The sequence below is a fragment of the Hipposideros armiger genome, unplaced genomic scaffold, assembly GCF_001890085.2.
Source record: "Hipposideros armiger isolate ML-2016 unplaced genomic scaffold, ASM189008v1 scaffold_181, whole genome shotgun sequence".
Taxonomy (NCBI): Eukaryota; Metazoa; Chordata; class Mammalia; order Chiroptera; family Hipposideridae; genus Hipposideros; species Hipposideros armiger.
This window is the reverse complement of record NW_017731531.1, coordinates 1,629,994-1,643,004: the sequence shown is the minus strand read 5'-3', so window position 1 is coordinate 1,643,004 and position 13,011 is coordinate 1,629,994. Positions and strand designations below refer to the sequence as shown.

Below are 13,011 nucleotides of genomic sequence, written 5' to 3'. Positions count from 1 at the left end.
AGAGAGAGAGAGAGAGAGAGAGAGAGAGAGAGAGAGATTGTTTCATGACTGAACACAAATCTAATGCTCTGCCTTTTGAGCTTTCTCTGAAACACCTCTTTGTGATGAGACCATACTAAACGGACACACTCAGTGACATTGGCCAGATTGTAAAAGCTCACCATTCTTTGCTGAGACGACAGAACGCTGTCCCAGTCAGCATCTTGTTGAATGGTATTGACAAGTGTGGGTAGCTCCTCAGAATGAGGTTTGTTGTGCATTATGGGGTGCAGAGGCAGATGGGAGGCCACATGTTGATCGCTGCACTCTTCCTTTTCCCTTGAGGTCAAATCTTGGGTCATCGCTTCCTCTCCATCAGCTGCACAGGCAAATGGAGAGGTGGCTTGCTTGGAAGACATTCTTCTGCAGAAGAAGGAAACAGCGTGGATTAAAAAGAGCTGACAATGACCAAAAAATAAACTATCCCTTACCTTTGACTAATTCAGGAAAACAGTAAAGTTCTCTAAGTTCAGAGATGTTTATGATCTACTCTAAACCACTGGAAAAGAACTCTTAGCTTATCTGTTCCACTTCCCCACTTTGTTTTTAGCTCAGCAAAACTCTTCCCAGTATTTGCTGCATACTTTCCCACTTCCCAATCCATATATGAAGTTTCTATGGAATAAGTTTTCGTAATGTAGAGTATATGTATATGTGTCTTTTTCCTCCCAGTTCTCCCAACTAGATTATAAGCTTCTTGAGAGTGACTGGCAATGGGGGGGGGGGGGGGAGAATGAATGAATGAACTGGCAAATGAGCCAATTTGGAGGATGATTTGCAAGTCCAAACATCCAAATTTTGCTTATGCTTTCTGTAGGAACAAAAGAAGTCTATCTAAGAAAATATAATCAGGAGAGTAAGTAATCTATGATACAAGTCTAAACCAAATTTGGTCCTGACATCTTAGTTTACCCCTTGTATTATTTATGAGTGCTAGGCCTAACAGTTTAGTGTCAATGTGATCCTTTTCTAAAGACCTTCAAGCTGTGTCAACTGCTGTAATTTAACTTTTAAGTGACATATTGATTGAGTGGCTGACAATATTATATTAGTCTGAAGGCAGTTTTATAACATTTGAAGGAGCATATGAAATAACTATGCCTCTATTTTATGTTAGAAAGTACATACAAGATTCCAAGCATTTACTATGAAAATAGTACAATTCCTATACTACATAATAGTTTTAAAACTCTTAAAACAATTACTGAACATTCATCTATGCACCTACAAGCAAACATCAACTACATTCAGCACAAGATCTCCATTCTGTGCTTTCATACACAATCAGAAAATCATGATTATTAAACAGAATTTCAAAACTCATGTAATGTCACTTTATCTAGATGATTTTCTTGATAAACAAAACTTCCTAGTAAAATATTTAAAAATAAAACCACCAAAAGTTTCAACTTAAAAGAAGAGGCAATTGAGCATTTTTTTCTAAAACTTTATGTCATTTTTGGTTTATAGCATCTTTAGCTCTAAAATTGCTGTGTAACGAAAGGAATAAAATCTCCACCTTAATTGCTCTTTAACATTAATTGATTTCATACCATTTTTTTAAAAATGCACAAATCAGTTAACATAGGAAACCACATGAGCATTTTTCAAATTAGCAAATCATTAACTTGCTAGTACTGTTTCTACAGACAAATAAATACTGATTAAAGGGTCTAGAAATCTGAGATTAACAGTTAAATTTACAAATCTGTCACATGCTTTCATGAATATTGCAGTGAAGGAAATATCAAGTGCAAAGAAAAATAATTAAGTTAATTCCAATTTAAACAGTAGTTTTTATGTAGCAGCCCATGTTTCACATAGGATTTAACAGCTAATGCTAAATTTCTCACAATTAATGAGGGGGCTCAGATTTAGTATCCTACAGTGAAAAAAATTAATATAAGTCAGCTAATCTAATTATGCACAATTCTAAATAAAAGTATTACAGGCTTTTGAAGTGCTTTGAAACATATTAAAATGCTGATACCTACTTATAATCATTTTACAAATAATAAAAAATTCATCTATTAGACTTGATACTAGAAAATAAAATGGGGGAAAGGAAGTACAGAAGAATGTCTATATTTTCTTTAAGAAGAAAGAAATAACATGTTCTAAAGAGTACTATATCAGTGAAGCAGAAAAGTATATTCTTGACCAATTTGTATCAACACTAAATGAACAAATGTATACACACCTAGGGAAAATGATACCAAAGGGTATTTCTTTGTCTACAGGAATCACTCTCGAGCTTACTTCACTGGCTTTATAAATACTATAGTAAAACCAAGCAAATTATAACTGTTCTGCAAGTTTACCAAGAGCTTGCCATAAACAACAAGAATGTTTTCATAGTTCAGATAATGACAGTACCAATAATGTAATCATTCACATTAAAAAAAAACAAAAGAATGAATTTACTGCTGCTTTTTAAAACAGCTCAATACAACTGAAAGTCATAATCCAAAACTCAGAGGGCCTTGAGCTCCCCCAACAAACATCCTCTTATTATAAAGTGACTTGGCTCCTTCTAATAGCAATATCTGTAATTGTTGCTTTAGTATAAATTAATCATGACACAGAACGCAAAAGTCTCTTAAGAATAATTTCAACTATAAACTGCATCAATGAACAATAGTGCACAATCCTAATGAAACACAACCATGCAGCTGTAAAAATAGACTAAATCTGTCCAAAGCTAGGAGTTGAGTTTAAAGGCTGGTTTGTTAGAGTGTTTTCTTAAGGAAGGCTGGGCCCTCAGTCTTAATCAGCCAATAAATTATTTCCTGCAATTACATTAAATAGAAAATTATCTTCAAATGGGGAGTGTTAATTGAAAATCAAAATTCAGAGGGAAGTTTAGAAATTACACGCTGAATACAATTAGTGAGGAAAGGCTTCACCTCTGCTTCATCAACAGTCTTCTGGTGATTCCTCCAGTGACCGTTCAGAAAAGCTACCTATTTATAATATCACACAATTTGTCTTTTATTTTGCACCTACAAAAATCAAGGTTGCAAATAAAAGAGAGGCTGCCAGGAAAAAAAAAAAAAGCAAGATTAAATCTGACTGTTCATCCTCAGCTCACACCACCACTGGGGACAAGGAAAGGGGGAATAGGACAGGAATGGTTACTAACTAACCGAGGAAGCCAGACTCACACTTGAAAATCGCTGCCTTTAGCAAAAGCATTAACATTATTTTGTGTTCCAAGAAGAATACTTTTCCATATTACATTTTACTTAAGTTTTTTTGTGTTGACTATAGTTCTCAAATATGTTGTTAGCAGAGAAGGTGATTTTGTTCTTTTAGCTAAATATCGCTCCACTCTGGATGATTTCCTTTGGATAAAATTGCTAGGATTGTTTCAGGTTTGTTTTTTTATTGTTGGTTTTGTTGTCGTTTTTGTTTTGGGTGATAGTTTCATTGTATTTTTTTGAAGGAAAGTGTACACAATTTCTTTTTTAATGCACAGTTTATTAAATGTCTTAGATTTACTTTGTATTAGATTCGACGTACTGATTCTTTTTTGCACAATTGGTTCATTAAAGAATCCTCCAATTTACTGATTACATCTTCATTCATTTCGTTTATTTAATTTAGCTTTCCCTCCTAAAACATTTTACTAGTCCAACTAAACAGTATTCTTGAAGCTGCAAAGATACTTGACTTTGGTAATGCCTTTACTATAACCATTACCATGGCTATTCTCTTTTAGAAACTCATAAATCAAATATACACTTGGTTTAATGTTTTATAACGTCACATGGAATGCTTACTTTTATTTTTAATGCTCATATCAGTAATTTTTCATTACAAAAACTTTCACCCCCAGTGTATTAGAACAGTATCTTACATTAGCTGCTGCCATATATAACTAAAGAAGCAAAAGAATCAAAATCCTTGTGAAAATGGTCAATTTCTATGTGACTTTACTTTGTTTTATTTTTGCACTATTATAACTTAAAAATCATTCAAATGAATTGTTTTTTTAATTTGTATTTTTAAAAAAATCTCCCTAGTTATACCCCCTGAAAACAGGAGTTTATAATGGAAGTGCTGACACAACCCTAACTAAAGCAGCGCAAATGTTGCCGCTATAATACACAAAATCAAGTTCTATTATTCTAAACTATCCTCGCTCATGGGATTTTTCTTTACTGTGCTCCCAGCCAAACTGCTGAAGCATGAAAAATTTAAATGCAATCAAATGCGCCCAATTCTACTTTACTAGAACAAGTGTCTACAGTGGTACAATCTTAAAAGGAGATGCAACAGATTTGTTTGGTGTTTTTTTTTTAACTGTTTATTTATAATACAGTGCATTGGAGATAAAATAAAAGAGGAAATTACACTCACATGGTACCAGTGTATTGACTACACAGAGTACATTATAATCAGAGAGAAAAACTACATTGTCAACTTATCACATTGGTTAAACAAGATGGTTTTCTGGGGCATAGCTATTATCAAGTAAAACCTCCAAAGAGAATTACATATCTCTGGGACACATAAAACTAAATTCCCATCATGTGTTCCCTGAGTTTGAAATGTCTCTGCCCAGCAGATCAAGTGAATTCCCAGGATGCCAGGCCACTGGAAAGAACTCGAGGGCTTAAGAGTTTGGGGAATGGGATTGTCAGAGATAAAGTCTCCTGTAACTGATAATGTTTTCTAGGAAGTCAGTAAGAGTGCCTCTGCCTCTAGAAAGATGATAATTATTTTACTCCAAAGCCCCAGTATAAAATCTGAGTGTTTAGGCCATTACAAACCCACTCAGACAGTAAATTTACTTTATGTCCTTTAAGAAGAAATAAAGATTAGCTGGTCCAAGACTTTACAAAATGGTGAGGAATGGATATCTACACATCAAGTCCACTACCTCAGAAAAATCATACTTTCTAAAATTTGAAACCTTTTTTATTTGATGTTATTTATTAAAAACAGTTATTTGTAGATATTTAAAAGTTAGGGTTATTTTAACACAAGTTTCTCATAAGGCATAACTGCTCAAAAATGACGGGGTTTTTTTCCTTTACTATGGTTGGAAAGAATCCATCTCTAAACTATCGTTTGGGACTTCCGTAACGATCCAAAGGAGCCACTGAATTTATTAGAACAATATTTTTAATCTGATTTTATTTAAATGTTTTCATTACTCCTAAGATAATTATCAAATGGCATTGACTTTTTGGGTGTGTTACAGTTATTCAAAAGGAGCCCTGTTTTGGACATAAAGCGACATTTTAATAGTTGGTTTACTTAAAGAAAAAATTAAAAATTCAGGCCAACATTCAATTTATTTTCGCAACTCAGCCCCAGGCTACCAAGGTAGACTTATTTCAGTCCGATAATTCACTGTTAATTTAATGCTGCAATTGATCTGATACTGAGAAATAAACAACTAATTTTCCAAAAATATAACACAGTGCCTCTCATTTTGAGGAGCATGAGTAACAGATATGTTCAGCTGCCAAAATGTACAATACCCAGGAACACCTACAACAGACACCAGTCCACCCAGCCTAGGGCAGAGAATGACTTGAAAACCCTTCCTGTGTTTCTAATTCCCACGTTTAAGGATGTGGGGGGAGGTGGTGGGGAGGAACCTTGATTCCAGACATTAAAATAAAGAAATCCCTTTAAAAACTTTTCCTGTTTCATTTGGATAAAGCCTGTGGGTTGTTATTGATTCCTTGTATTGTTTTATCCGGCATTCTGTCCTCTCCCCCACTTCACCCCCCTCAAACTTCCCCAGGCTCCCATCAGGTTTTTTTCTTTCTTCCATCTGTTTAATAAGCAAATGACAAAACGTAGTGAAAAAGAAGGTAACTGCTTTCAGAGCTACCTTGGAGAGTTTATACACCTATCTTTTCAAGTTTGTATGTAGTGGCTCTTTCGGAACATATATGGCAACACATGCAGACATAATATCTGTTAGAACACACACTGATCTGAGATAGCTGTCAAAGCAACAGAGATGAGGCAAATGAGATATGCTGGAAGCCCTTGAACTATGCCTAAGAAGTGGCTTAAATTAATGAACTTGGACTTCTCTAAGGCTTCTCCTTTTTCACACCAAAGCACCAAAACTGTCTCCAAAGGCCTTCTGAGGTTCTTACAAAACAGGGACTACCTGGAACAGATTCTTCTCAAGTCATCACAGTTTGTGTTTCTACAGTTTATATTTAGCTGACAATATTGCTGTCACTTTATATAGCTTAACACTGTTCTTTGGACTAGAGCTCATATGTCTTGGAATGCTTTGACTCATGAATTGTTTCTCCTGATAATGTTACATCACGTAGCCACCTCTGTCTAATTGGTTCGTATCTGCTGGAGGAGGCAGGCAAGCAGCCTCAGGATGGGCCTGCCTGCCTGACTGCCTATGGAAAACCTATAATTATTACATGTGTCCCCGAGTATCCAGTTTCTTCCCAGGATCAAAACAACTTGACTTCATATAACCCCTCCCTATATACGTTGGGCCTCATAGAAACAATATTGAATTTTTCTCACAGTTTATCTACCAATAACATGTTGGGATCTTTGCTTTGGAAAGTCAGGTCCAAAACACATAAATAAAATCAGTCACTTAACAATAAGGGCAAAACCAAACAATAGCTACTATAAATATACACAAACTTAGAGGATTTTAATCAAGCACAATGACTAGAGCTCCACTGAAAGACCACAATGTGGCTTGAGTGAAAGAAAGCTGTCGAAAATACTAAGAGAATGAATTTATTTATATATGTACACGTTGAGTCTCCTCTTCACATGAAATGAGAACCATAATTGTTAAAGTGAATACCAAACGTGTCTTTGTCAGCTTGAAATCAACCCACTAGTGTGAAAGCCCAATTCCAGGATATCTTGAATAAAAATTATAAACCAGAGCAATAACTTCTCAGAGAGAAAAGCTAGGAAGCTGTCACTGTATACTTGTCCATTATTACCTCTTCTTTCACTTTTTAATGTTGCCAGGAAAAAAAATTGATACTATATAGACTGTTTCAAAAAATGACGGCTCACATGTGGTGACAGTGAACAAAATGATATTAAGAAGCTAAGATCTGAGGTTCTCCTTTAGCTAAATAAAGCAACTCAGCAATCCCTCTCTTTCATGTAATGAAATAGGGTATAACTTTCAGGTTCCTATCAAATGGGAGGAGGAGGGGGAAGAAGGGGGAGAGGGGGGAGAGGCAGGGGAGGGGGAGAGGGAAGAGAAAGGAAGGGGGAGGGGCGGAGGGGAAAGGGGAGGAGAGAACAACTGTGGCTTTGCAGTTCATTTTCAGTTTGTCTACTTAATGAAAACCTCATTGTACAACCCTGAAAACCATTTCCAGCAGGCAAAGTATTTCTGATTCAGCAGAGGTTACACAAGCATCAAAGCAGTTAAATATAGGTGCCAAGCCGCATTGCCAGAAGCTCTTAGTGCTGTGAGTTAGTGTTACCTGACAGCTTAGTGAATATAAAATTACTTGTTTCTCCAATTGAAGACAATCAAATTGTCACCTTCCATTGTAATAATGCACAACTAGTGATCAGCAAAGTGCAAACATAATTACCATGCAGAAAACAAAAAATCAAATCTAGATCTCGCCGCAGAGTAAACACATCTCTCTCTGGCTTCCCCCAAAAAGGCGCGCATTTTAATACCGAATGCTATGACGCAATGTTTATGCTATTTAATAGGAAGGTTTATTCGTCTTACATTAAATTAAAATGAAATACAACAAGAAAGACCAATTCATAAAAAGTGAATACAAATACCAATAAGAGCACTACAACTTTCCAGACAGGGTACAAGGCGTGCAAATTATATCACTGCCATTTGGCCCGATAATGTGAAATGTGTGTCAGCAGCACATCCATTATAGAAACCACGCTTTCAGAGATTTCTTTCAAGGCTGGAAACCTTTCCGAAAGTTGAAAATACAGGTGGGATTCAACCTCAAAAGCTTTTGTCTTCATTTTTCCTTAAAAGGAAAGCATTATTCTTTCTTTTTGTCTTCTAAAGTAGCCGGTATTTTCAAGGTTGAAAATTCACCTCACAGAGTTGATTATCTCCACCCAAGTTTAGGAACATAACCAGCCGAGGGTAGGTACGTGTCCACAATGACTGGGACACTCAGCACCTGGACTCCTCGTCCAAATCTGGTGGCCAGGTTGGCCCACTATCAAAGTGACTTCAGCAACCCAAAGCTGGGTTAGTATGAAAGCACTGAAAATTGGACATGGTTCTCCAATACCCTGAAGATCCCTAAAACATAAATATAGATGTGGCTCCAAACAACCGGCATTTAGTGAAGTGATTTTATATGTAACCCCAAGTTTAAAACATTCCGAGTTACATCACTTCTTCCAATATATCAAAAACTATCTTTCCTGTTCTCAAAACACTCATAAGGGTTTTCTTCTTTCCTCAATAATGTCTTTTTATCAGAAATGTGTATCATACTTACAGCTAATGCCTGATATTCCATTTTTACCTAATACCTCTGTCCTGAATAATATCATTTATAATCCTCAAACAAACAAACAAACAAACAAATAAAAAGGATCAGTTAAGAGAGAGGGGGAAGAATTGCACCAGAGTGAAGACAGAAGGAATGAGGGACCATCAGCAACATAAGAGTCCCTGAGCTTGAATCTTTGCGTATAAACTCACGCATTTGCAACCAGATACATCATTCCTAAAAATGATGCTTTCATCCTTTATAAACCTGAATTGGCCAATCAATCTTACATTGCAGTTCTATTCCTCCATTTTATTAGAGAAGGGTTATTTTTCTTGAAGACAAGGTTAGATAAAGGAAGACACTGGGTTGTGTCTGTGGTTAAATGAGGAGCGGAGTTAGGATTGGGAGAAACAGGAGACAGGGAAAGCCCAATCCAGTTGGAAGTCTTGGGGTGATTTGAGATAAATTTCATATCATTAAGAGAAGCCTGGATGTGAGAAATAAGACTTTTAGGAAAATGTCTTCTTCCTTCACCTTGCCAACTTTCAAGTAACACAATAAAGCTTTTTTTTCCCCCAAGAGACCCTACTTATAAGCTTAACACAATAAAAACCTCCCAGTAAAGGGGATGTGATCAGTGATTGTTGTTTTTTTAACTTCGATGATGTTAAAACATTCCTAAAATAATACTCCTACAAAAGTTCTTTACAACATAGTAATAAGTGTCAGCAAGAGTGGGGAGGGGGGGGGCGGGAAGGAAATCTGTTGTCAAAGAATGCTTTCCAGACCCAGAGATATAGTGTCATACACTTATAGTAAGTGGAGTAAAAATATAAAACATTACAAGATTCCATTTTCCATTTTTAAAAAGAAGCTTATTCTATATGTTCCATGAGGACAGCGATCATATCTGTCTCGTTCATTACTGGATTCCCCCAGGCCCAGCACCATCTGCAACACATTGCAGACAATAAATAATATTGGAAAGACAGAGGAAAAATCAGAGAGAAGAGATGAGCCAATAGTTTATATGTTTCTAAGTACAGGTGAATAGAAAATCACAGAAAATACCACTAACATGGCTACCAACCTAAACATTATTCTTTCTGTATACGTAGTCTTTCTACCAAATATCGCATTCCCTAACATCTAAATCATATGGTTTTTACATCTCTATCCCCAACACTGAGCTCTCTCTCATTTCCCGGAAATGCAACAATCATCAAATGACTGCTAGATATTTATACCAAGATGTACTCTGCTATGTCACATTCAACAAACTTAAAATTAGACTCGTTATTTTCCTCAGCACCCTCCCTGGCTCATTCACACCCAGGAGAGCACCGTCCTCAGAATCACCGAAGCGTAAAACACCCACACTGTATCCGTCTCCTCTTTTTAATCTTTCCTCTTGTTGCCAGCCTGTCTTTAAGCTCCAGCAACTCTTCCTTAATAATGTTTCTCGAGCTCGTACCGCCTTACCTTGCTCATAATCACCTTACTACAAGGCTTTATTGCACTTCATACCTAGACTCTTGCAACAGACTCTGAACTGGTTTCCCTAATTTCAGGTTCTCTCCGCTCCAATCAATCTCACTGCCAATCCCCTTATCAGGCCGCTCTTGATCAAGAAAAATCAGTGGCTCTCCCCTGGTGACGGAAAAAGTCCAAACTCCTGGCTCTGGCATTCAAGGCCCTCCATCCAGATCCAACCAGTCTTTCTAAACTTATCTTCTAGTCGTCTACACTTTAACCTCCTACTCTAACTAGACTGATATACTCAGGCTTCATTTATTGCTGCCTCCCAGCCTTTGCTCTGCCTCTGCCTCTCTGCTGCCTCCACCTTGCTTTCTTATCACTAAGAACCCGGCTGAGACTATTCCAGGGAACGAAGATCCATCCCTCTTCTAATTACTTCTAATAAGTGCTCCGAATATTTATTTTTTATATTACTCATTCAACACTTAATGCATACTTTTTAAAGTGTATGATACCATTATATTTTTATAAGTAATCCCAACCAGATTACAAATTTTTCAAGGACAAGAACAAAATCTTAGGTTGTGCCACATTTCTATAGGACCTAGAACAATGTTTTGCACAAAGAAAACAATAAATATTTGGCCAATTATTTAAATAGTATTAAATAGACAGGCAGAAGTAAATGTAGGGTATTATACTTAACCAAAGGATTTAAAGTAAATCTGCACATAATTTCATTTTCCAGGGCTGTCTCCTCTTCCCTTACCTCTTGGCCAATTACATTCATTTCATACTTTAAAAGTTCTATATATTCTACGGCAAAAAAAAAAAGTCATCAATGTTTATTGTTATAAACATTTAAAAGATGGATAGATGAATGAACAGACAGGTGAATGGATGGATACAGATGGATGTATGGATAAATGAATGTTGGAGAGACGGTTGAAAAAGATACATAAATAGTATTTAATAAATGCTTAGAAAGTACCAGTTCCCATACTGCACACTACTGCATGTATTGTCTCATTTAGTCCAAAACAACTCTAGGAGTTAGATATCATTAGCCCTGTTTCACAGATAAGAAAACCATGAAAATATTAATTTGAAAAAAAAAATTTTTAAACTTGCCTAAGGTCATATCTAGTAAATACAGAAGGCAGAATTTAAACTCAGGTGGTCTAATTCCAGGGAAGATGTTATTAGAACTAAAGGTAATTGATAGTAGGTCTGAATTAAACAGATTAGTAACCATTTTTAATTATCATCTGAATTTTTCTTTATTAATTTATACACATCCTGTAGAATTTTATTTTTAATATTCCAGTTTAGATACTATTTAATCCAAGCTAGTCAAAAGATTTGCTATCTATACTTTTTCCTTCCTTTCTACTTCTAGGGTTGGAGGCATTTAATTACTGGTTAACAACTACAAAGACAGGAGAGAGAGAGAGAGAGAGAGAGAGAGAGAGAGAGAGAGAGAGAGAGAGAGAGAGAGAATGAGAGAGAGAGAAAGAAGCAGGTAACCCTTTAACCAATTCATCTGACTCTCATTCCAGACAGTTTAACAATAAAATTGGTTACAGAAATCGTTAAAGCTATTGGGGCCCAGAGGTTCCCTGTAGTTTTTACACAGTAAATTCTAGAACAAATATTTGTTGGTTGTTAACCATCCATGGTTTCCCTAGCAAGCTTTTTCTGGTTAGCCCAAATGATCAAAACTTAACTATATTCTTACACAGACAATTGTGAGATAAGACAAGGATGTCACTGCCTGTTCATTTCAAGGTCCAGAGAAGTATAGGATCCCATTTCTACCTCCTAGCTCTTACCAGAGAAGCCACAAAAGAAGCCTCAGATACAACTGAAGCTGTTTCACTACAAAAGCCAGTGCTAAGGACCGCCTTGAGGGAGAACAAGATGAGGTACTTGAGCAGTATATACTTAACACACCACCCATCTAGAGTTCATTTCAGGAAATGCAGGGTAATTTAGATGTCCTCTTAAAATCTGACTACCATGTAACATTACACACACCCTAACTGCTGGGGGAAAGAAACAGAAAAGACTCATATGCAAGGGCACGCATTTTCTTAAATTGTCTGTGAAAGATGAAGAAAGGTTTTCACCACAAACCCAACATTTCACATGTTTTATATACACCAAACAGTCGAGTTTCACAGGAAACTCAAGCGCTGCTATCTTGTATTTCTGCCTCTCTACCTCCACCACCCCTCGCGCCCCCCCACAGTGTTTACTTTAATTTTCTCACTGGCGTTTGCTGGTAACATATTATCATAAACAGCTCCAGCAGAGCATGAAAATCCAATTGTTTCTATTACTCACTGCACAGAACTGTCTGAGTTACCATCATAAAAGACAAGCATGGCTCTTTTTTACCAAGAACCTATATGCACACTTATCAAGCCACAGACCTCCTAGCTTTCCCAAACTTTCTTATGGGCAAGAATCCTGACTGATTTATCCACTTCTGTTTTTTTCTCATATGTGCACCACCTCGCAATTTCCCCAAATTGGAAAACTTTTACAATTATCATGCTTAAACTATGAACTTGTTTTAATATCTTCAAAAGTAAACCTTTTATTGGCATCCATGGTGCCTAGAACTGGAACACTGCTCAGTCATCACAAAATCTACTTCTAGAAGGAAAAGTGTGTGGGGCTGAAAACGTTCAATGTAGGGATTTAAATCGCAGACCCCTCATTTACTAGATCTGTGAACTTGAGGCGTGACTTAACTCTCTGAGCCTCCATGTCCCCATCTGTAAAATTAGAGACAACACATCCTCTTTGAAGCGTTGTTGTGAAGGTGGCATTAATATATGCATAAGTAAAGCACTTAGTATTTGGTAGGTATTAAGTGAATGCTAAATTCTTTTAAATAAAACATCACAGAAAAATGGTTTGATTCAAACAAAACCCAAAAATTCTTAAAGAGAAAGATGCTGAATTTTTACAAATCACAATAAATAAAAGTTCCATGGAATCGCTGCCCAGTGGCAAC

General features: G+C 36.4%; 1 protein-coding gene across 6 annotated transcripts in view; it reads right to left on the bottom strand.

Moving 5' to 3' along the window:
* SOX6 (SRY-box transcription factor 6) overlaps positions 1-13,011 on the bottom strand; it is a 625,392-nt gene that overhangs the window by 360,960 nt on the left and 251,421 nt on the right. For all 6 annotated transcript variants that reach the window (XM_019652558.1, XM_019652560.1, XM_019652559.1 and 3 more), the window contains one exon: positions 162-402. In XM_019652558.1, the coding sequence (XP_019508103.1) occupies positions 162-398 (237 nt within the window). In that variant the 5' untranslated portion in view covers positions 399-402. The remainder of the gene's footprint in view (positions 1-161; positions 403-13,011) is intronic.